This window comes from Triticum dicoccoides, chromosome 5A (genome assembly GCF_002162155.2).
Source record: "Triticum dicoccoides isolate Atlit2015 ecotype Zavitan chromosome 5A, WEW_v2.0, whole genome shotgun sequence".
Lineage (NCBI taxonomy): Eukaryota > Viridiplantae > Streptophyta > Magnoliopsida > Poales > Poaceae > Triticum > Triticum dicoccoides.
This window is the reverse complement of record NC_041388.1, coordinates 678,162,178-678,184,516: the sequence shown is the minus strand read 5'-3', so window position 1 is coordinate 678,184,516 and position 22,339 is coordinate 678,162,178. Positions and strand designations below refer to the sequence as shown.

Below are 22,339 nucleotides of genomic sequence, written 5' to 3'. Positions count from 1 at the left end.
CAGTTTCGTAGAAGAGTCTTTTCTGCAAACCTACGCTGTAATGTGGTGATTTTGTGCAATTCACTCTGCAAAAAGGCGAGTAGCGCTTTTCCTTGTGTTGAGCGCTCGTGATCACTGTTTGTTCAACGGCGGCCGGGGAATGAGCAACCGATCGACGACGCCGAAGGACGATTCCTTGTGTTGAGCGCTCGTGATCACTGTTTGTTCAACGGCGGCCGGGGAATGAGCAACCGATCGACGACGCCGAAGGACGATTCCATGTGGGCTGAACAAGAAAATCAAACTTTGATGGCCAACTTATCAGAATTGTGCCATTCTTACGAGATGCAAAAGGTTAGAGAGGGAAAAAAAGACTCTGCACCAGCCGTGAAACGACCCCGGGTGTGTATTTTCCTTTCGTATGAGATGCGGCAAAAGTAATAAAAAGATGCTTTGCACCAGCCGGGAATCGAACCCGGGTCTGTACCGTGGCAGGGTACTATTCTACCACTAGACCACTGGTGCTCCGATGTATTTTCGTTTAGCATAACTTTGATTAACCAATGTATATATATTGCTAACTGTAAGCTGGAGGCCGCGAGCGTACCCACTGCATGTCGGCAGCTGCAAAGAGCAAATAGACTGCCCTGCAGCTCTTGCATCTTGGCCGTTTGCTCAACGATCTCGGATCTCCTACAGGCCAAGGTCTAGCGGTGACGGAACGGTTGTGCGCACGTACGGCCGGCCGGCCGCTTGTCCCCTTCTTGCTCCAGGAACGGCATGTAGAGGCACAGCAGCAGCAGCGACGGACGCAACTTCCTTGCTTGGCCAGCAACAGCTCAAGGGAGCAGCTAGCAACCGGAAGCGGCACATGACACCACTGTAGAGCGCAGCGACAGCATAACAGTGGAAGCAAGATAGGAGAGCGGCGCCTAGCACGGTTCCAGCTTTCGGCGTCGTCCGGCCGGCCGTCTCAAGTCTGAACGCAGCGCTGCCGGTGGATCGATCGAGCACGTCGCTGCGGCGTCTTTGGCAACCCCGGACAGCTACGTCTCGACGAATGGAGCATGCGGATCCATCGGGCATGGTGGCCCATGTCGTGGAGTTTTCGGTACTTTGATGCTCGATGGATCCGAAAGCAAGGGGCATCATCTACTCTATATAATAGCTGCGGGACAGACGCCGTGGTGCACTGGTGCCTGATTGGTGCGTGACGCCGCCTTGTTAATCTGCTCCCGGCCGCTTATTACTACTATACGACTTTGGAGGATCGATCTCGTCATGTTTCTGCCATATAGTAGCTGCAGCCGGGGATCGTGTTCATCTGCTCTGCAATCATAAGGGATAATTATTAGTCTGTTGTGTTGTGAGGTCATGGGAAGAATCTTGTGGATCACACCAACAATATTATACGACCGCCATGCCATCAGCAGCGTATGATTTTACTCTGTCCGACTTTATATGATGCCTAATCTAGTGGTGTGCTGCCGTTTGGAGCTTGATCTACTATGTCGTATGAAATCGGACAAGCAAGAGTCTGTATGCATAGCAAGGCTCATTAGCAACACATAGCAAGAGTCGTACGCATAGCAAGACAAGCAAGAGAAAGAAAAAATATGTTTATCTGTTGGCTAGTACTTCCTCCATTCCACAATGTAGTGCTTCCTTTATCCCCGTGCTTCAACTTTGACCGTAAATTTAACTATCAAGACCGATTACGGCAGGAGCAAAAATTATATCAGTGAATTCGTATTCGAAAAGAAGTTTTCAATTATATAATTTTTTCTCCTACCGCAGTTGGTCTCGTTGGTTAAATTTATGGTCAAAGTTGAACCTCGAAAAGCGCGGGCGCATTATATTTTAAAATGGAGGGAGTATAGTAGAATGGTGTACGTCAAAGCTACGCTCGCACGAGCTGCTCCAAAACGTGTCGTTTCGAACCGGAGGGGCAGGGCAGTGGTTGGCTCTAATCTCGTCTGCGTCAGCTGCCGGGTACACGTAACTGGTATGAGGCGCGGGCGTGCTCGTGTGTGCAGCACCGTGCACCGGTGATGCCTGACACGTAATGCCGAGGCAAAGCAAAGCGCTGCAGCGGCGCTTATCCGGCCGTCGTGCGTATGTCCTGTGTTGCGCGGCCGAGAGTAGGTCGCCGTCGGCGGGGAAGAAAATGCCTGCCACCTTGACCACCCTAGTCCACGCGTGCTCTCCTTCCCGTCCGGCTAAGAGCATCTAGAGCCGGCCACCCTAAACCCACCTCATAAGCCCTAGCGGACAGTCTGGTCACTGGCTGCAGAAAAACAACCTAGACGGAAGCCTCAAATGAACCTCAAACACTTGGGTTGACCGGTACCCTCATATCCAGCCCAAATATAGAGCGAATATGAGGAGGCCCGGACACGTCCCTCATGTCAGCCTGACGTCTGGGTCTCACACAGAATCGCCCGAAAACCCAATACCCCGACGGGTGTCTCCTCCGATGGGGGTGTGAACGCCACGTGGCGTCACTCCGGCTCACCGCACGAGGCCAAAGTTCGGCTATTTAAGCCGGCCGGCTTCCCCAACCCTAGCCACAACCTCTTCCGCCTCTCTGCACCACTGCCTCAAGCACATTTCTCTCTGTCTCCACCTCCCTCTTCCCTCGCCGTTCGACATGGCTCGGGAAAAGAAGACGACATGTGCTATGCTCACGCCGGAGCGCCGCTTCCAGATTGAGAAGATCATCTGAGCGAGGTGCGCCGCCTACACCGCAGCCAGTCTGCCTCCGGACTCGCTGGAGCCGGAGGAGGAGGAGCAACATAAGGAGGAGGAGTAGGAAGAGGATCAGCAGCTAGTTCCGATTAAGGTGGCGGATTCGCAAGAGGACGAGACGGAGCAACCGGAGGAGGAGCTGGCTGTCAGGACCCCGACTCAATGCCACATAGATCTAGCATGTAACACCTCATATCACTTTGCGGCCTCACGCACGGTATTCCCACGGGTGTCGCCTTACCTTTACCCGGGACCGTTTGCGCCTTTTGGCACACGTATATGATAGTGTCGCTAGCATCCATATGATAAGGAGCCCGGGCTGACATGGCTAGTCGTAAACCCAAAGTGGCACAAACTTACAGGGACAGGCATCCATGACCCAGCATCGAACGTGTCGGTCATCAGCGAGTGAATCCAGGCTGTAGCACTGGGCTAGCAGGACTCCGGTGAACCGGGCTGTAGCGGGCTAACAGGACTCCGGTATTCATCGCGTGACATTTCCCCGAAGGGACAGACACAGGAACGAAGAAGGACACATGCCAGCCAGCCTAAGTGTTCCGGAGCAGTAGCAAGCTACCATGGCTCAGTGGAAACACTAGGAGACATTTCCCGGTAAGAGAGGCTACTAAAGATAAACAACTAGATGGTCAGATCCCACACATACCAAGCATTTCAACAACATACACACAATATGCTCGATATGTGCAAATACAACATGGCATCACAACATGACTCTACAAATCAAGTATTTTAATCAATAGGCTCCGAGGAGCGAGATATTACAAACATGGGTCTCATGACCCAACAATCAGAGCATACAAGTCAAAGCACAAGCGGAAGCTATCATGTCTGAGTACAGACATCTATAAATGAAAAAGGCTGAGAAGCCTGACTATCTACCAGATCCTGCCGGGGCACAAGATCGTAGCTGAGGTATCAAGCTAAACGTCGAAGTCCACGTGGAACTACTAGCGAGACCGAAGTCTCTCTGCAAAAACATAAATAGGCAAACGTGAGTACAAATGTACCCAGCAAGACTTACATCAGAACTATCTACATATGCATCATTATCAACAAAGGGATGGTGGGGTTTAACTGCAGCAAGCCAGCTTTGACTCGGTGGCTATCCTGAACTACGACTGCAAGTAACTCTTTTGAGGTGGCGCACACGAGTCCACATATTCACCATATCAATACACCACTATGGATCCGCTCCCGTCTCCCTACGAGAACGCCATTCATAGCACTCACGCTTATCTTGCGTATTTTAGAGTATCCACTTTCACTTGCCTATGAACTGATATAAGCAACCCAGAGGTCCTTTTCCGTGGACACGGCTATTCGAATAGATTAGGTTAACCCTGCAGGGGTGTACTTCTTCACACACGCTCTCACCACTTACCGCCGTTTACACGACATGTACTCGGCAACCTTCAAGCGGAAGCCCAACGTGGGTGTCGGCCACGGCCTGCCTAAACACTCAAGTCTCTAGTCCAGGTTTATCGCCTATTCGGGTTCCATCCATGAGGAGATCCGGCCGGAGTTTCGCTCACAGCCCCAAACGATGTGTACAGGGTTCCGTGACACCAAACGGGTGCCCGGTTTACCCGGCCACGTGCCTACCGCATCACAGCCCACCCCTACGGTCAGCGCTGTCCACGGCCTCCAGCATACTACAAACACCAGAAACTACTTGCAACTCCTGGACAGAGGACAAGGGTGATTAAGAAGCCGAGAGGGTCCATTGGTTTCGGGCCCAATGTGCGTGGTAGTAGCTGAATCATGGATCACAAACACAGAACTCAGTTCCTGAGGACGGCTGCAATGAGACAACCCACCATGTACTCCTACATGGCCTCTCACCGCTACCTTTACCAAATCGTGTTCACACACTTAGCTCACACACAGTAGGACATGTTCACACACCTCTGATTCATCCCCGATGAATCAGACCTGACTCAACTCTAAGCAGTAGCAGGCATGACAAACAAACATGAATGAGTAGGCACAACAGGGCTCAAACAACTCCTACTCATGCTAGTGGGTTTCATCTATTTACTGTGGAATGACAGGTCATGCAAAGGATAAAGGGGTTCAGCTACCGCAGCAAGTAACAGATGAATCGATGTTGTCCTAATGCAGTAAAAGAGAGCAGGAGCGAGAGAGTGGGATTTTATCGGAATGAACAAGGGGGTTTTGCTTGCCTGGCACTTTTGAAGATAACATTGAGTCTTCATCAGTGTCAACGATCACATCATCGGTATCACGTCTATCGAGAGGGGACAAATACCGGCAACACAGAAGGGAACACAATCAATGCAATGCACAATATGATGCATGATCATGACATGGCAAAATGAATGTGTTTTGAGCCAATGCAACTAGCAACAGATTAAATGAAGTTGGTTTGAATACAAGATTCAAATTCAAACTCCATATGTGATTATTTAAATGCCCTTCACTTCATTTGCCCTACACAGTAGTGATAAGTTGTTCTAACATGCATGAAAATGGTACAGATGGATTCCTTGAATTTTTCTGATAATTTTTCATATATAAATTATTTAATTTGGAGTTACGGTTGAATTTCTATGATTTATTGAAGTTTTAGCTATTTTCTGAAATTTCCTGATTATTTTTAAATCCAGAAAATACTTATTGCGTCAGCCTGACGTCATGATGACGTCAGCAGGGTCAACTGGGCTGGTCCGGTCAAACCTGACGTGTGGGGACCACACGTCAGTGACACAGGAACTAAACAGGGTTTAGTTAATTCTTAACTAACGTAATTAGAAGGGCTGGGGCCCACAGTCAGCGGGTCAGTGGGTTAGCTAAAATTTAATTAGTACCTAAACCAAATTAGCAGGGCCTCGGGCCCACATGGCAGTGAAACAGTGGCTAAATAAATTAAAATAAACTAAACTAATTAACAGGGGGGGCTGGCCCACCTGTCATCGACCCAGGGGGGGTCAAACCCCTGGTCAGCAGGGCCTAACCTGCCGGCGGCTTGACGCCGGCGAGGCCGAGACGGCGGAGGCCTTCGGGTTTCTTGCTCCGGCGGCCAAACGCCGCGCGGAGAGGCTCTGTGGGTTCCTAGCGCTCGTGCGCATCCGGAGGAGGTGACGGAAGGACGCGGGGTGGTCAGCACTCGCCGGAGCAGAGCTTGTGGCGGCGGCCGGAGTTCGGTGGTTGCGGCTGAGAGGGCTAGAGCTCGCGGGCGAGGGAGCTGAGCAGCGCAGCGGCATCTACACAGCACACGGAAGTAGTCTGCGAGCTCGGTTTGGTCGTCGGGGCTTGCTAGCGCTGGCAGTGACGAGCGCGGCGGCGAGAAGCTCTCGGTGATGGCGGAAATCGAGCTAGCGAACCAAATCCACCACGGGGTATGAGGGGAAAGGGAGAGGGGCTCACAGGGAGTCGTATGAAGAAGACGGCGAGCTCAGGGAGGCCCTGTGGACGACGAATCGGGCGGCGGCATCCGGCGGCCGTGGTCAGGGAAGAAGGGTCGCGGCGTCGTCTTGGGGTCCTCCGGCCTTGCGTGGGTCGGCGGAGAGGCGCTCGGGTTCTAAGCGGAGCTCGTGGGCTGGTCAGAGAAGCGAGGGGGCGGCGGTGGCCGCGGCAGCAGCAAGCGGCGGCGACGGTCGCTCTCGGGTGCGTGCGAGAGAAAGAACAGAGGAGGGGATGGGGACGAGGGAGTGAGCGGGAGGGTTCCAGGGGTCGAGGCGGCGCCGAGGAGAAGGCGCGAGGCGTCGTGGTGGCCTTAGGCGATGCAGACGAGCAGGGTGGTGGCGTGGCGAGCTCGGGCGCGTGCGCCGAGTCCCTCCTCTGCCTACTGGCGCGAGGAGGAAGGCGACAGGGAGGAGGAGGTGGGCTGGGCCGCACAGTGCTGGACCAGCACAGGAGCTGGGCCGGCTCTGGTGGGCTGCACGGGTGAGGCCGGGTAAGGTTTCTCTCCTCTGTCTTTTGTTTCTATTTCAGTTCTGTTTTTCTTTTATTTAATTCTTTTGCCACTGTTTTGAATTAAAATAATAATTCAAACAATGCCAAAGCTCCTCTGAATATTTTTATTTTGCTAGATGGACTTTTCCAAAAGCTCATAAAATTTCAGGGATATTTGAAATTATATTCTAATTATATGAATATAATTCAAATTCAAATAGCTAATGAATTAAATTCAAAGTCCCAAAAATAAATCCTTAAAAATGTTCAATATTTTGGTTGGGACCAGAACCCTTGCCAAAAATTATCAAACATTTAAGAAGAGCATTTTTGGAACAATGAATGAGATTTTTAGGGTTTCTGCCCTTCTTTTATTTAGGGTTTTGAGGCTTCCAACAATCCTCAACTCATGTTTCAGAAATTTAAATATGATGCCTGGATGAAGATGCAACTATTTACAAACAATATTCTAGGGCTGTGACAACTCACCCCCACTAAACAAGAATCTCGTCTCGAGATTCAAGCGTAGGGTAAGGTGAAGGGTAAACGCAACTAGTATAATCTTCACGATCCAGGGTGCACTTCAGTTGAACGTTGATTCATTCACCATCATTGTCTTGAAGTCTTGCTCTGCGAAATCCTGTCAACATGACATGGAGGGAAGAAGGAGACTCTAGAAGGGTCGATCTTCTCGAAGATCGAACAACTCACGGAATGAGACATAGGACCATCTCTCGGGTTGAGACACGAGTTACACATCAAGAGGGGTGGAAAGAGACGGATGACGAAGGTGCACTAGGTAGACAACAATTTCACGCTTAAGAAGGTGGTAATCGATTGTCAACGTAGGGAGGAGTTGAGTTGCCATGAAACCACAACGAGACACCTTCGGAACCGTGACTCGTAGATATCTCCCCTTAAGTGGCAAAAAGAATTACCTTTGATTCAGAGATCATTGAAACTCTCTATATCAGTCTAAGGCAAGTCACAGCAATCGATTGGCGGGGGTCGGTAGAATGGCATACTCGGACTTGGATGATGTGGATTACCTTGTTGAAGACAACGTAATGGATGAGTTTGCTTATCACCGGAAATGGAAGAGACCCATGGTAAAATGGCACATTGGCGGTGCAAGCTGGGAACAAAATGCAAATGCTGGGAATGATTCTGGTAACTGGGGAAGAGCCCAACAATAGGGAGTGAATTCACTGTTTGAAGAGGTCACAGCATTGTCGAGGAAACTGAGAGTAATCCCAGTTAGAGCCGATGATAACACGTAACGCTTGTGCGTGCTCTCAAGAACTTGAGCATTTCCACAATCATCAAGGTTTTATCAACATCCGTGTCAAGGGTCCGGTAAACACAACTTACTACCATGATGAATGGTGATGGACGATGCAGATGCAAAGGAGGATAACATCAACTCAGATTTCATCTTAGCGAGGCCAAGGAAACAAAATCTGGATGATCGACCGAGAAACATTTAGCACTCCGCTTCTAATGTTCTCCTTGATGTGCTAGTGTAACCCATTCATAGAAATGGTCTGGTATCTAGGACATCAAGTAAAAGGTCGGACTTCGGGATCTCAAAATCCATAGGGGCAACTAGGGAGTAAATCCTACGAAATCCCTATGGGGAGGTGGCCAACTTCCTCAATCAAGATATTATAATAACAGGTCTTCCGGCTGGGTGTGTTGGCCACGACATCCACTTTACCGGTTATCGAGGGACCAATATTATAGTTCTTGGAGAATGTTCCAACCATCATATCTGCCTGAGATTCAGATCTGGTTGGTGTCAGGATATCCCAGACTCATCAAGTCTAGAAAGAAAAATGAAAGTTTGCAACACAAATCGACGAGATGACGTTGCGAGATTCTCAGGAAATGAACTACGATAGTAAGCTCCAAAACATGAGCTGGTTTGTGAACACGTTGTCCCGGACAAGCATGACCACGTGGTAGTCTTACAATAAAACACTACCGAGTTCTGGTTGGGAACCATCACCGTGGATAACGAAGTCCTTGCATAAGTCATATGATTAGCTCTTATGAAGGAACTTCTTCCCCTTGAACAAATCAATCAGTGGCTTGGTGTGCTCGGGACACATATGGAATGAAGGTTGCAAGTCTCCAGACCACAGAATACTTCGCACGTGTGCATGACTAATTTGGAATGATTCCAGGGAAACAAAACAATCTTCCTCAAATTCATGGCGGCAACTTGCATCATATGCACATGAATTAGGGAAAATCACTACTTTCATTCAAACATATGCTTCATGAACGAAACACGAAGAAATGCTTACACAAGTTTCCAACACTAGGTTGATGTTCAACATGATTCATGGGGGGAGACAAAATGCTACTGATGGGCTCAACAGCAACTCATCGGAATTTCCATATCACTGGAATTCCACCATCATGTGAACACGGTGATAGCATTGGTCAGACCAAAGATGTAATGGTGTATGCTCGAGGGATCAACCACGAGTAGGACAACATTACGAGCATCGTTGGTACTGATTTGATTTGACGATAGCCCACACTCAAATCAAGGGATTGATAAGACAATAGGTCCAGCAACTGATCACAGGGACCAATCGATGAAGATATCATCTTTCTTCAACACACACTACACAAGAATATCCCTTTGGAACGAACTAAGTCAGACAAGTTTTTATCTTCCAACTCTCCAAGTTGTTGTCCAGCTTAACCAACTAGCTCAGGGATATCTAACACCGATTCTTGGAAATAAGGTGGTTCATAAGAAACCAACTTGATCACGGGCTCAACATAACGGTCAGGTGACGACCTGGTAGTACTTCCGAGAAGATCTTCGGAAAATCACGAACCACCGATATGTTACTAAGCTCGAGAACAATCTTGCTTTTCAGGGCAAGATGATATGATCAAATGAGCGAGGACTTGACAAATCCTAACTCATCAATCAAAGAGTGCACCAGGAAATAAGGACTAGGTAGCACGATCAATCTTAGAATGGTGATTCAATAACCAACATACTAAGAATAAAATTATTATCCTTTAACTACCAAGCAACGAGGTTGCTAGGAGTATTGATTTCACACATCACAATTCATTTGTCGGTATTCCGGTTGCATCAACACGGAACCGAGGAATGAAAAAGGATGGCGAGAAGTATCACTATGTCAAGAATTCACAAAAGGTGGTGCAATTCTCATGAAATTCCTGTCATAAAGAAGGTAATACTTCAGGGTAGAGCAGACCAGAAGCTGGATTGTAACTTAATCTGCGGAACACAACTACTTTGACCCAATCCTAAATATGGATGAGGTACTGGAGTTTGTTTCTCCTAGTCATTCAGGACGGAATGGCTTGACGGGCCACAAGAGTAATAGGCATCGACAAACGAACGCGCGCATACTCTTGACTATCAATTGATAGACGAAGGTCAGTAGACAACTAAAGAGGGACAACTCAAAGGAACATATAACTTTCTGAGTTGTGGATGCATAAATTAGTATGTCGAACCGAGTTCAACATAATTCTTCCGGATAACCCATGCAGAAAGGTAGAACTGGCAGAGTCACGATTTATGAATGGAGAACTCCTCAAGAATAATCCTGTTGTGATATTTCAGTTCAACGAGGAACTTCTGCCATAAGTAGTTCATGGTATTTGGAAGAAGAAGATACCACGGACTTCAAGGACTATCGCAAAGGTTACTAATATCCTGAAGGCACTAACAATTACTATCAACACGAAGTAGGTGGAGTGAATCTCGGGTTCAAGAACCCAGGAACAGAGTACCTATTACTAAGTAGCATCACGGAATGCTTTCGAGGATAAAGGCCAGAATCATCACACTGGGACACCAATCATGGCTAAATTACTAGGTGATCCCCTAAGACACCTAGGGTCATAATAATAGCTCCAACATATATGTCAGGGCAATAAATTACCTCAACTCAACAATTAGTGTGATTGAGCTGGCATAAAGGAACATCGAAACCAGAGGGAAAGGATTTTGCAAATTGCTTCAAACTATTTAGAAACCTGGGATGACTCGGACAGCATAACGGCTGTAAATGCTCAGAAAAGATTTGAGACATTCACAAAATGGTGGCATAACCACTCAACATCACAGTATCAAGGTTCCGAGATCAACAGTAATCATACAGAAGTAGTAGGAACTGAAACGAGGCTTAAGTCCAACAATCTATAAGTCTACGGATTAGTAACACGTGATCCTGATAGAAAGAAAAGATAGCCTAGTTCTTAATCCCCGCAGGAAAGATAAGATGACTCAGATCAGAAGGCATAAGGTATAAGGAGTAAAAAGAGCCTTACGTTCCATCCCACAATCAATTCCCTTATATAACTAAAGAATTTCTAGACTCAACTTCGACCAGTTTGGCTTGGTAATCCTACAGGCAGTCAAGCTCTGATACCAACGCTGTCAGGACCCCGACTCAATGCCACATAGATCTAGCATGTAACACCTCATATCACTTTGCGGCCTCACGCACGGTATTCCCACGGGTGTCGCCTTACCTTTACCCGGGACCGTTTGCGCCTTTTGGCACACGTATATGACAGTGTCGCTAGCATCCATATGATAAGGAGCCCGGGCTGACATGGCTAGTCGTAAACCCAAAGTGGCACAAACTTACAGGGACAGGCATCCATGACCCAGCATCGAACGTGTCGGTCATCAGCGAGTGAATCCAGGCTGTAGCACTGGGCTAGCAGGACTCCGGTGAACCGGGCTGTAGCGGGCTAACAGGACTCCGGTATTCATCGCGTGACATTTCCCCGAAGGGACAGACACAGGAACGAAGAAGGACACATGCCAGCCAGCCTAAGTGTTCCGGAGCAGTAGCAAGCTACCATGGCTCAGTGGAAACACTAGGAGACATTTCCCGGTAAGAGAGGCTACTAAAGATAAACAACTAGATGGTCAGATCCCACACATACCAAGCATTTCAACAACATACACACAATATGCTCGATATGTGCAAATACAACATGGCATCACAACATGACTCTACAAATCAAGTATTTTAATCAATAGGCTCCGAGGAGCGAGATATTACAAACATGGGTCTCATGACCCAACAATCAGAGCATACAAGTCAAAGCACAAGCGGAAGCTATCATGTCTGAGTACAGACATCTATAAATGAAAAAGGCTGAGAAGCCTGACTATCTACCAGATCCTGCCGGGGCACAAGATCGTAGCTGAGGTATCAAGCTAAACGTCGAAGTCCACGTGGAACTACTAGCGAGACCGAAGTCTCTCTGCAAAAACATAAATAGGCAAACGTGAGTACAAATGTACCCAGCAAGACTTACATCAGAACTATCTACATATGCATCATTATCAACAAAGGGATGGTGGGGTTTAACTGCAGCAAGCCAGCTTTGACTCGGTGGCTATCCTGAACTACGACTGCAAGTAACTCTTTTGAGGTGGCGCACACGAGTCCACATATTCACCATATCAATACACCACTATGGATCCGCTCCCGTCTCCCTACGAGAACGCCATTCATAGCACTCACGCTTATCTTGCGTATTTTAGAGTATCCACTTTCACTTGTCTATGAACTGATATAAGCAACCCAGAGGTCCTTTTCCGTGGACACGGCTATTCGAATAGATTAGGTTAACCCTGCAGGGGTGTACTTCTTCACACACGCTCTCACCACTTACCGCCGTTTACACGACATGTACTCGGCAACCTTCAAGCGGAAGCCCAACGTGGGTGTCGGCCACAGCCTGCCTAAACACTCAAGTCTCTAGTCCAGGTTTATCGCCTATTCGGGTTCCATCCATGAGGAGATCCGGCCGGAGTTTCGCTCACAGCCCGAAACGATGTGTACAGGGTTCCGTGACACCAAACGGGTGCCCGGTTTACCCGGCCACGTGCCTACCGCATCACAGCCCACCCCTACGGTCAGCGCTGTCCACGGCCTCCAGCATACTACAAACACCAGAAACTACTTGCAACTCCTGGACAGAGGACAAGGGTGATTAAGAAGCCGAGAGGGTCCATTGGTTTCGGGCCCAATGCGTGGTAGTAGCTGAATCATGGATCACAAACACAGAACTCAGTTCCTGAGGACGGCTGCAATGAGACAACCCACCATGTACTCCTACATGGCCTCTCACCGCTACCTTTACCAAATCGTGTTCACACACTTAGCTCACACACAGTAGGACATGTTCACACACCTCTGATTCATCCCCGATGAATCAGACCTGACTCAACTCTAAGCAGTAGCAGGCATGACAAACAAACATGAATGAGTAGGCACAGCAGGGCTCAAACAACTCCTACTCATGCTAGTGGGTTTCATCTATTTACTGTGGCAATGACAGGTCATGCAAAGGATAAAGGGGTTCAGCTACCGCAGCAAGTAACAGATGAATCGGTGTTGTCCTAATGCAGTAAAAGAGAGCAGGAGCGAGAGAGTAGGATTGTATTGGAATGAACAAGGGGGTTTTGCTTGCCTGGCACTTCTGAAGATAACATTGAGTCTTCATCAGTGTCAACGATCACATCATCGGTATCACGTCTATCGAGAGGGGACAAATACCGGCAACACAGAAGGGAACACAATCAATGCAATGCACAATATGATGCATGATCATGACATGGCAAAATGAATGTGTTTTGAGCCAATGCAACTAGCAACAGATTAAATGAAGTTGGTTTGAATACAAGATTCAAATTCAAACTCCATATGTGATTATTTAAATGCCCTTCACTTCATTTGCCCTACACAGTAGTGATAAGTTGTTCTAACATGCATGAAAATGGTACAGATGGATTCCTTGAATTTTTCTGATAATTTTTCATATATAAATTATTTAATTTGGAGTTACGGTTGAATTTCTATGATTTATTGAAGTTTTAGCTATTTTCTGAAATTTCCTGATTATTTTTAAATCCAGAAAATACTTATTGCGTCAGCCTGACGTCATGATGACGTCAGCAGGGTCAACTGGGCTGGTCCGGTCAAACCTGACGTGTGGGGACCACACGTCAGTGACACAGGAACTAAACAGGGTTTAGTTAATTCTTAACTAACGTAATTAGAAGGGCTGGGGCCCACAGTCAGCGGGTCAGTGGGTTAGCTAAAATTTAATTAGTACCTAAACCAAATTAGCAGGGCCTCGGGCCCACATGGCAGTGAAACAGTGGCTAAATAAATTAAAATAAACTAAACTAATTAACAGGGGGGGCTGGCCCACCTGTCATCGACCCAGGGGGGGTCAAACCCCTGGTCAGCAGGGCCTAACCTGCCGGCGGCTTGACGCCGGCGAGGCCGAGACGGCGGAGGCCTTCGGATTTCTTGCTCCGGCGGCCAAACGCCGCGCGGAGAGGCTCTGTGGGTTCCTAGCGCTCGTGCGCATCCGGAGGAGGTGACGGAAGGACGCGGGGTGGTCAGCACTCGCCGGAGCAGAGCTTGCGGCGGCGGCCGGAGTTCGGTGGTTGCGGCTGAGAGGGCTAGAGCTCGCGGGCGAGGGAGCTGAGCAGCGCAGCGGCATCTACACAGCACACGGAAGTAGTCTGCGAGCTCGGTTTGGTCGTCGGGGCTTGCTAGCGCTGGTAGTGACGAGCGCGGCGGCGAGAAGCTCTCGGTGATGGCGGAAATCGAGCTAGCGAACCAAATCCACCACGGGGTATGAGGGGAAAGGGAGAGGGGCTCACAGGGAGTCGTATGAAGAAGACGGCGAGCTCAGGGAGGCCCTGTGGACGACGAATCGGGCGGCGGCATCCGGCGGCCGTGGTCGGGGAAGAAGGGTCGCGGCGTCGTCTTGGGGTCCTCCGGCCTTGCGTGGGTCGGCGGAGAGGCGCTCGGGTTCTAAGCGGAGCTCGTGGGCTGGTCAGAGAAGCGAGGGGGCGGCGGTGGCCGCGGCAGCAGCAAGCGGCGGCGACGGTCGCTCTCGGGTGCGTGCGAGAGAAAGAACAGAGGAGGGGATGGGGACGAGGGAGTGAGCGGGAGGGTTCCAGGGGTCGAGGCGGCGCCGAGGAGAAGGCGCGAGGCGTCGTGGTGGCCTTAGGCGATGCAGACGAGCAGGGTGGTGGCGTGGCGAGCTCGGGCGCGTGCGCCGAGTCCCTCCTCTGCCTACTGGCGCGAGGAGGAAGGCGACAGGGAGGAGGAGGTGGGCTGGGCCGCACAGTGCTGGACCAGCACAGGAGCTGGGCCGGCTCTGGTGGGCTGCACGGGTGAGGCCGGGTAAGGTTTCTCTCCTCTGTCTTTTGTTTCTATTTCAGTTCTGTTTTTCTTTTATTTAATTCTTTTGCCACTGTTTTGAATTAAAATAATAATTCAAACAATGCCAAAGCTCCTCTGAATATTTTTATTTTGCTAGATGGACTTTTCCAAAAGCTCATAAAATTTCAGGGATATTTGAAATTATATTCTAATTATATGAATATAATTCAAATTCAAATAGCTAATGAATTAAATTCAAAGTCCCAAAAATAAATCCTTAAAAATGTTCAATATTTTGGTTGGGACCAGAACCCTTGCCAAAAATTATCAAACATTTAAGAAGAGCATTTTTGGAACAATGAATGAGATTTTTAGGGTTTCTGCCCTTCTTTTATTTAGGGTTTTGAGGCTTCCAACAATCCTCAACTCATGTTTCAGAAATTTAAATATGATGCCTGGATGAAGATGCAACTATTTACAAACAATATTCTAGGGCTGTGACACTGGCGTCGGCTGGGGCTTCAGCATGGAGGACGCAAAGGCAGAGTTCGCGGTCGCGCAAACGGCCGAGATGGCGGAGCAACAGGCCATCCTGGAGTTCATTCGGGATAAGACCTATGTGAAGGCCAAGAGGCAGTTCATACGATAGGAACATACGGCGCGGAGGTGGAAGCCGACGCGGAGCAGCGAAGTTGCGGCTGCCGTCCATGTACCCGAAACCGGCCACAGAGATAGTGGACATTTCCGAAGAGAATTAGGGTAATATAGGTCATTTTATCTATGTAGTAAGTGGATTTCTTTGTTTGTATGCTTTGTATGGATTTAAGCTTTCAGAAACCAAGTACCCGTATGCAGAGGAGCTAATTAAGAAGATACGACCGATCATTGCCCGCGGAGGCGTCCGGATGCTTTCGCAGGCTCGGATTTGCTGTACGCGGCTGCAGTCCCTCTACGTGTGGCCACCCGAGGTTGCGGCTCAGCGTCCATCCATCGGACCAGTAGTACAATGAGGAGAGGAGATCCAACACCGATTGTTCTCTACCCTCCTCAGATACACAAACCCGCAAGTAGCATCCGCATCGCTTTCGCTTGAGCATGAGCAGTCGCCCAATCGGACGGACGCTTCCCCGGCCCTTTGGCCACACCGTAACAAGATACTACTAGTACTAGCTGACAAAGTGATGACAACGCCGCGGTGCCGGTGCCCCGTACAAGTGGTCGACCGAGGCCACATCAAGCCCGGCTCCGTGGTGGGGACGACGCTACGACCACCAGAGAGTAGCGCTAGGAGCACTGGTACCAAGTCTATAAATGGAGGTCCCGTCACCAGCGATAGGTTAGCAGCCTAGTGCAGCCAGCCCTATTTGAAGCTCGGGCGAGGTCGACATATACCCGCCTGCAGCCGGCCGGCCACGAAGAGTGTAGAGAGAGACTAGCTAGCTAGCTAGATAGAGAGTGAGCCTTGAGGAGGTAGCAGCGATGGCGGTGGCGAACCAGAGCTTGGCCGTGGAGGATGGCACCGGCACCGGCGCCGGCGGGAAGGAGTACACGCAGGACGGGTCGGTGGACCTCCGCGGCAACCCCGTGCTCCGCTCCAAGAGGGGCGGCTGGACCGCCTGCACCTTCATCGTAGGTACTACGCACCGTACCAGCCAATCAATGCACACATGATTGCTTCGGTTCATCCAGCTAGCCAATCCATCTCAATATCATACGCCATGGATGCATGCACGGGCTGCTCCATATTTGTCTGAAGCTGAATGCATATTTTATATGTGAATTAGTGTACGAGCTGTTCGAGCGGATGGCCTACTACGGCATCGCGGCGAACCTCTTCATCTACCTCACGGACAAGATGCACCAGGGCACGGTGGAGGCGTCCAACAACGTCACCAACTGGTCCGGCACCGTCTTCCTCACGCCCCTGCTCGGCGCCTACGTCGCCGACGCCTACCTCGGCCGCTACTGGACCTTCGTCGTCGGCTCCGCCATTTACCTCATGGTAATTGACAACACGTTCCTATACTTCACCTCGTATACTTCATGGTCGTGGTAACCTTCGTAGATACGTAGCGTATATGCGCCGGCCGAAGACGTCGCTGCGGTCTGTCGTGATAACATCATCGATGATGTGGCAGCGAGCGATTACGGCGGAGTCTTTGAGAGTCGGATGGGAATTTGTATCATACATACAGTATATACGTTTGGCACCCTGAAAAAAAGTACATACGCGTTTGGTGTGGCACAAAACGTCCGTCCGTGTCGCGCCACAGAAAATTGGAGGCGGGCGAGTAGCTCCCTAGCCACGAGACATACTAGAGCTAGCTGCCTAGTAGTATGTAGCATAGTAGTAGAAAATTTCTATCATACAGTAGCACATATGTACTCCCTCCGTCCGGATTTATTAGGCCCCTCTCTCATTTTAAAATAAAATTAAACCAACAAATTAACTAATAAAATATAAACTACATGTCAACAGAATTATATCGCCGAAAAACTCTTTCAAATATAAGTCTAACAATGTTCTTTTTGTAGCATATGTCTTGTATTTTGTTAGTCATATGGATGATCAAACTCTGATTTAAAAACTAGGGAGCGTAGTAAGCCGGGACGGAGGCAGCCTAGCAGCACCAGTGCTCCAAGTTTGTCCACGCAGCTAGAGCCAGCTGCCTGGCTCGGACGGATTGGCGCGGATGGATGATTGAGCTTGGGCCAGTAGCACGCATGTGCAGATGAATGAGTCGCACGTACTCTATAGCTGATCCGTTCCCGTTGCCGGGATGGCCGGCGTATGGTGGGATACGGACGAGATCGGGCTGAGATGTCTAGCATCTTGTCTTGGCCCTGGATCGGACGTACTGGTCCAGATCGTGACTGCCGCACCGGAGAGGTCGATCCATTGATTTTGACGTGCATATTTGTTGACTCCACACTCTATAGAGTTTAGAGTACCACGTACGTGGGCTACACCATGGACCAGAGAATAGCCGTCTTAGTTGATCGATCGATCCAGCCGTGGAATCTTGACTCGTCCAGTGGACCTACTACATATCTAGTGTGCGACCCTATCGTCTAGCACACTGCCTAAGTCACTGCACGTGCACGGTAGGTTTTGACTGGCCACAAGACCTTTTTGATTCTCACGCTCACCGTGCATGCACGAGATACGGATACGGTGGCTCTACATGCTCCCCGGCAGCAACACAAAAAGAAAGAACAAATGACATGCACGTAAGTGTGACGCATACGCACGACGCGTGATGTACCACTTCATCCGAAATTTATGTTGTACGTACGTTCGGGCTCAATTATTGGAGGAGGAGACCATTAAAGTGTCGCGGTCAGTGGTGCGTGACACGGGCCGTTCGATTCAGATCAACTGGTACAGAAATATTTCAAACGTTGAATGCCAGCAAGTGAATACAGTAGATTCTGTATCTCATGGAGAGCGATATCTGCCACTATCATACGCAGAAATCAGTGCGGTAGTGGAATAATTGTGGGAGAATGTCCTTTTATTCCATGTGAGTAAATCATCTCCAAGTAAATACCAGCGCTTGTATGTAAGCTAATTTCCATGCACGGGTGAAAAGTCAGTGCACATGGCTTGTGGCGCCCCTAAATTGGCACGTCTTTCATGTCCTTTTAGTAGTAGTAGTATTAAGTAGCATATCAGTTATTAGTACAATTAATCATTAGCAACTTGAGCACCTATATGTCATGTGCCAAAATGGCCATCCATCAGAGAGGACAAGAAACTTGCTTTGTAGTAATCGACTATGGGTAACACGTCATGTTGTCTCGCTAAAAACAATTGCTATCCTCACGATAACATAATTTATTATATAAACGACGTTTGATTTATCATGATTAAAAATCTGACGTCCAATTTTAACATTATAATATAATTTTGACTTGAATGTTCATCAGGTGCTAACTTGCAGTTAATTGTGACTTATAAATTAAGCCAATTATAATCCATGGCGATTGTGAGTAGCCAACCTACAAACACCGAGAAAAAGAAGTGCCGTATATGTACTACGGTCGAGGCTTAAATAGACAACAAATCCGATGGCCAATATCGCCTAAATCGTGTAAACTTCTTTCTTTTTACGAATGCCTAAATCGCTTAAACTGATGGCCAGAAACATTGAAGTTGTGTTCTGCTGGAATCTGGAATTAGGTTCAATTTTACTGTCATAAATAAATAAGATAATCCTTCCTAATCATCTTATCTTTGACCATCTGCTAATAAATAAGTTGTGCTCTACGGTAGATTTTCTGTATCTCTTGGAGAGGGACATACGCTATTATCACAACACAAATCAGTGGAGTAGTGGAATAATTGTGGTAGAATTTTCCTTTTATAATTTTATTCCATGTGTGTGTCGCATGTATGCATGCATGTAAGCTAATTTCCATGCACTGGTGAAAAGTCAGTGCACGAGAGTTGTGGCCACCCCTAAATCGTCACGTCTTGCATGTCCTGTTAGTGATAGTATTAAAGTAGCATATCAGTCATTAGTACAATCATTTGCAACTTACGCACCTAAGGTGGCGGCATGTGCCAAAATGGCCGCAGTGATAGCATGGCTCCATCACATAGGACAAGAAACTTGCTCTGTAATCAACTATGGGTAACACGCCCAATTGTATATATTTTTTAAACCAAAAACAAACACAAGTGTTCTATTACATGCATACACTCATCCCTATAAAGTCACACACACATGGACACTCTACTTCAACGAGCACCTCCAATATACTGAGACGACACAACATTTTGAGATTGATGAAGTGATCACATGCGCCTCACAGTCGACGAAAATGTCTCCTCTCACGAAACGCCGTCACCGGAAAGCCTAAAATTGATCAGAAAAATGCGATCATTAGTATCAAGTTTAAGATTTGAAATTTGATGGGCCATCTGAGCTATGATCAATTCGCGACCTGAATAGTTAACACATCAGGCGCTAATTGTAGTTAATTACTACTTATAAAATACACCAATAATGATCCATGGCGATTATTAGCAACCAACATAGAATGTACAAACGTCGAGAAAAAGAAGGGCCGTATTTGTACTATAAGATAAGATACTACAACCTAATCTTCTTGTCTTGGACCATCTGTCAAAAAAATATCAATTTATTTCATTAAATAGAAATTATGAGATGAGAAAACAATTGCATGATATTTCCTCTGTCAAGAAATATAAGAGCCTTTAGATCACTAATTACATGTTTATTGTGATTACTAATTACTAAATACTTGTACAATGATTAATAGTCAAAGTTGTCTACATGTAAAATCTGAAATTATATCTACTTTAGAAACGAGGTAATGAACTGACGTTCGCTCAATTGCTCTTGTGTACAACTTTGCGACCAATACCGTAGCAACTTCATTAATCCTTTGGGTGTCAATGGGATATAGTGTTGAAACACTTGTCAAAAACCCCGACGATGACGACGGATCATAAGTCGAATTTGAGATTGAAAGTTAAACCATTTTGAAGTTTTATAAAAGTACCGTATCATGTATTCTGCTGACTCATTGTCATGGATGCATGCATGTGTGATGTAGTAGTACTAGACCAGAAATGACGTGCGTGTCCTGATGCAGGGGATGCTGCTGTTGACACTGTCCGTGTCGGTGGGAGCGCTGAAGCCGCCGGAGTGCGTCGGCAAAGTCTGCCCGCCGGCGTCGGCGCTGCAGGCGGGGGTCTACTTCGGCGGGCTGTACATCATCGCCCTGGGCAACGGCGGCACAAAGCCCAACATCTCCACCATCGGCGCCGACCAGTTCGACGACTTCGACGCCCGCGAGAAGTCCCACAAGCTCTCCTTCTTCAACTGGTGGATGTTCACCATCTTCGTCGGCATCCTCTTCTCCTCCACCGTCCTCGTCTACCTCCAGGACAACGTCAGCTGGTCGGTCGGCTACGGCATCCCCACGCTCGGCCTCATCGCCTCCATCGCCATCTTCCTCGCCGGCACGCCCGTGTACCGCCACAAGCTGCCGCAGGGCAGCGCCTTCACGCGCATGGGCAAGGTGGTCGGCGCCGCGCTCCGCAAGTGGCGCCTCCCCGTGCCGGCCGACGCCAAGGAGCTGCACGAGCTGGAGTTGGAGGCCTACACGAAGAAGCACAAGTTCCGGATGGACTCCACCAACTCCATGAGGTTCCTCAACAAGGCCGCCGTGAAGGACGTTGTCGGCGGGTCATCGTCGGCGGTGGCGAAGTGGAGCCTGTGCACGGTGACGGAGGTGGAGGAGACGAAGCAGATCATGAAGCTGATCCCTCTGCTGGTGACCATGTTCGTGCCGTGCACGCTGATCGCGCAGACCAACACCCTGTTCGTGAAGCAGGGCACGACCATGAACCGGCACATGGGCGCGGGCAGCTTCGAGATCCCGCCGGCCAGCCTCGGCGCGTTCGTGACGCTCACCATGCTCGTGGCCATCGTGGTGTACGACCGGGTCTTCGTCAAGGCGGTGCGGAGGCACACCAAGAACCCGAGAGGGATCAGCCTGCTGACGCGGATGGGCATCGGGCTGCTGGTGCAGGTGCTGACGATGGGCACGGCGTCGCTGATCGAGAGCCAGCGGCTGAGCTACGCGCGGAGCCACGGGCTGCAGACCGGCGGCAAGCTCCGGCTGAGCATCTTCGTGCTGCTGCCGCAGTTCGTGCTGATGGGCCTGGCGGACGCGTTCCTGGTGGTGGGCAAGATCGAGTTCTTCTACGACCAGGCGCCCGAGAGCATGAAGAGCCTGGGCACGGCGCTGTCGCTGACGGCGTACGGCGTCGGCAACGTCCTCAGCAGCTTCATCCTGTCGCTGGTGACAAGGGTGACGGGCAGGCGGGGGAGCCCCTGGGTGGCCGACAACCTCAACGCCGCGCACCTCGACTACTACTACGCCTTCCTCACGCTGCTCGCCGCCGCCAACTGCGTCGTGTTCGCCGTGCTCGCCCACCGCTACAAGTACAGGGCCGAGTCCACCGACACCATCGACGTCGACATGGACGTGCAGGCGAAGCGGGAGGCTGCCAAGAAGATTCATTCCGAACCAATGGCTTAATTACACACTTTCTTGTACTGCTACACAATTTACTACTACTCCGAGCCAATGGCTTAGTTAGCCTCTTCTGTAGTACTACTACAGTACTTCCTCCGTAAACTAATATAAGAGTGTTTAAATTATTAAAATAGTGATCTAAACGCTCTTATATTAGTTTACAGAGGGAGTACACACGTACTATAAACACACGTACAGTATCAGTCTACAAGATTGCAGCTATATCTATATACGCGACGACCTTTTCGTACAGTATATCAGTATTAGTATGCAGTCCGTTCCGACAACAGAACGGAACAGAGGGGCCGGCTCGACTCGGACATACGCACACACGGAGGCATCTCACGTCCATATATACCCCTCACTGAATCTCCAATCCCAATAATCTC

The 22,339-nt window shown here is 49.0% G+C and overlaps 1 protein-coding gene and 1 non-coding gene across 2 annotated transcripts; one reads left to right on the top strand and one right to left on the bottom strand.

Moving 5' to 3' along the window:
* Nucleotides 1–433: 433 nt before the first annotated feature.
* TRNAG-GCC lies at nucleotides 434–504 on the bottom strand. Its single transcript has one exon. It is a non-coding gene; the product is annotated as a tRNA-Gly (tRNA).
* Nucleotides 505–16,005: 15,501 nt separating this feature from the next.
* On the top strand, nucleotides 16,006–22,013 carry LOC119304072 (protein NRT1/ PTR FAMILY 5.2-like). Its single transcript, XM_037581229.1, has 3 exons — nucleotides 16,006–16,506; nucleotides 16,658–16,875; nucleotides 20,499–22,013. The coding sequence occupies exons 1-3, from the start codon at nucleotides 16,353–16,355 to the stop codon at nucleotides 21,951–21,953; spliced, it is 1,827 nt and encodes a 608-aa protein (XP_037437126.1). The 5' UTR covers nucleotides 16,006–16,352; the 3' UTR covers nucleotides 21,954–22,013.
* The last annotated feature ends 326 nt before the right edge of the window (nucleotides 22,014–22,339 follow it).

Excerpts from the sequence above, each read along its gene's own strand:
- LOC119304072 (XM_037581229.1), top strand. The coding sequence starts at position 16,353 with ATGGCGGTGGCGAACCAGAGCTTGGCCGTGGAGGATGGCACCGGCACC. Across the intron at positions 16,507-16,657 it reads CGCCTGCACCTTCATCGTAG|TGTACGAGCTGTTCGAGCGG; the intron begins GTACTACGCACC and ends TATGTGAATTAG. Across the intron at positions 16,876-20,498 it reads GCTCCGCCATTTACCTCATG|GGGATGCTGCTGTTGACACT; the intron begins GTAATTGACAAC and ends GTCCTGATGCAG.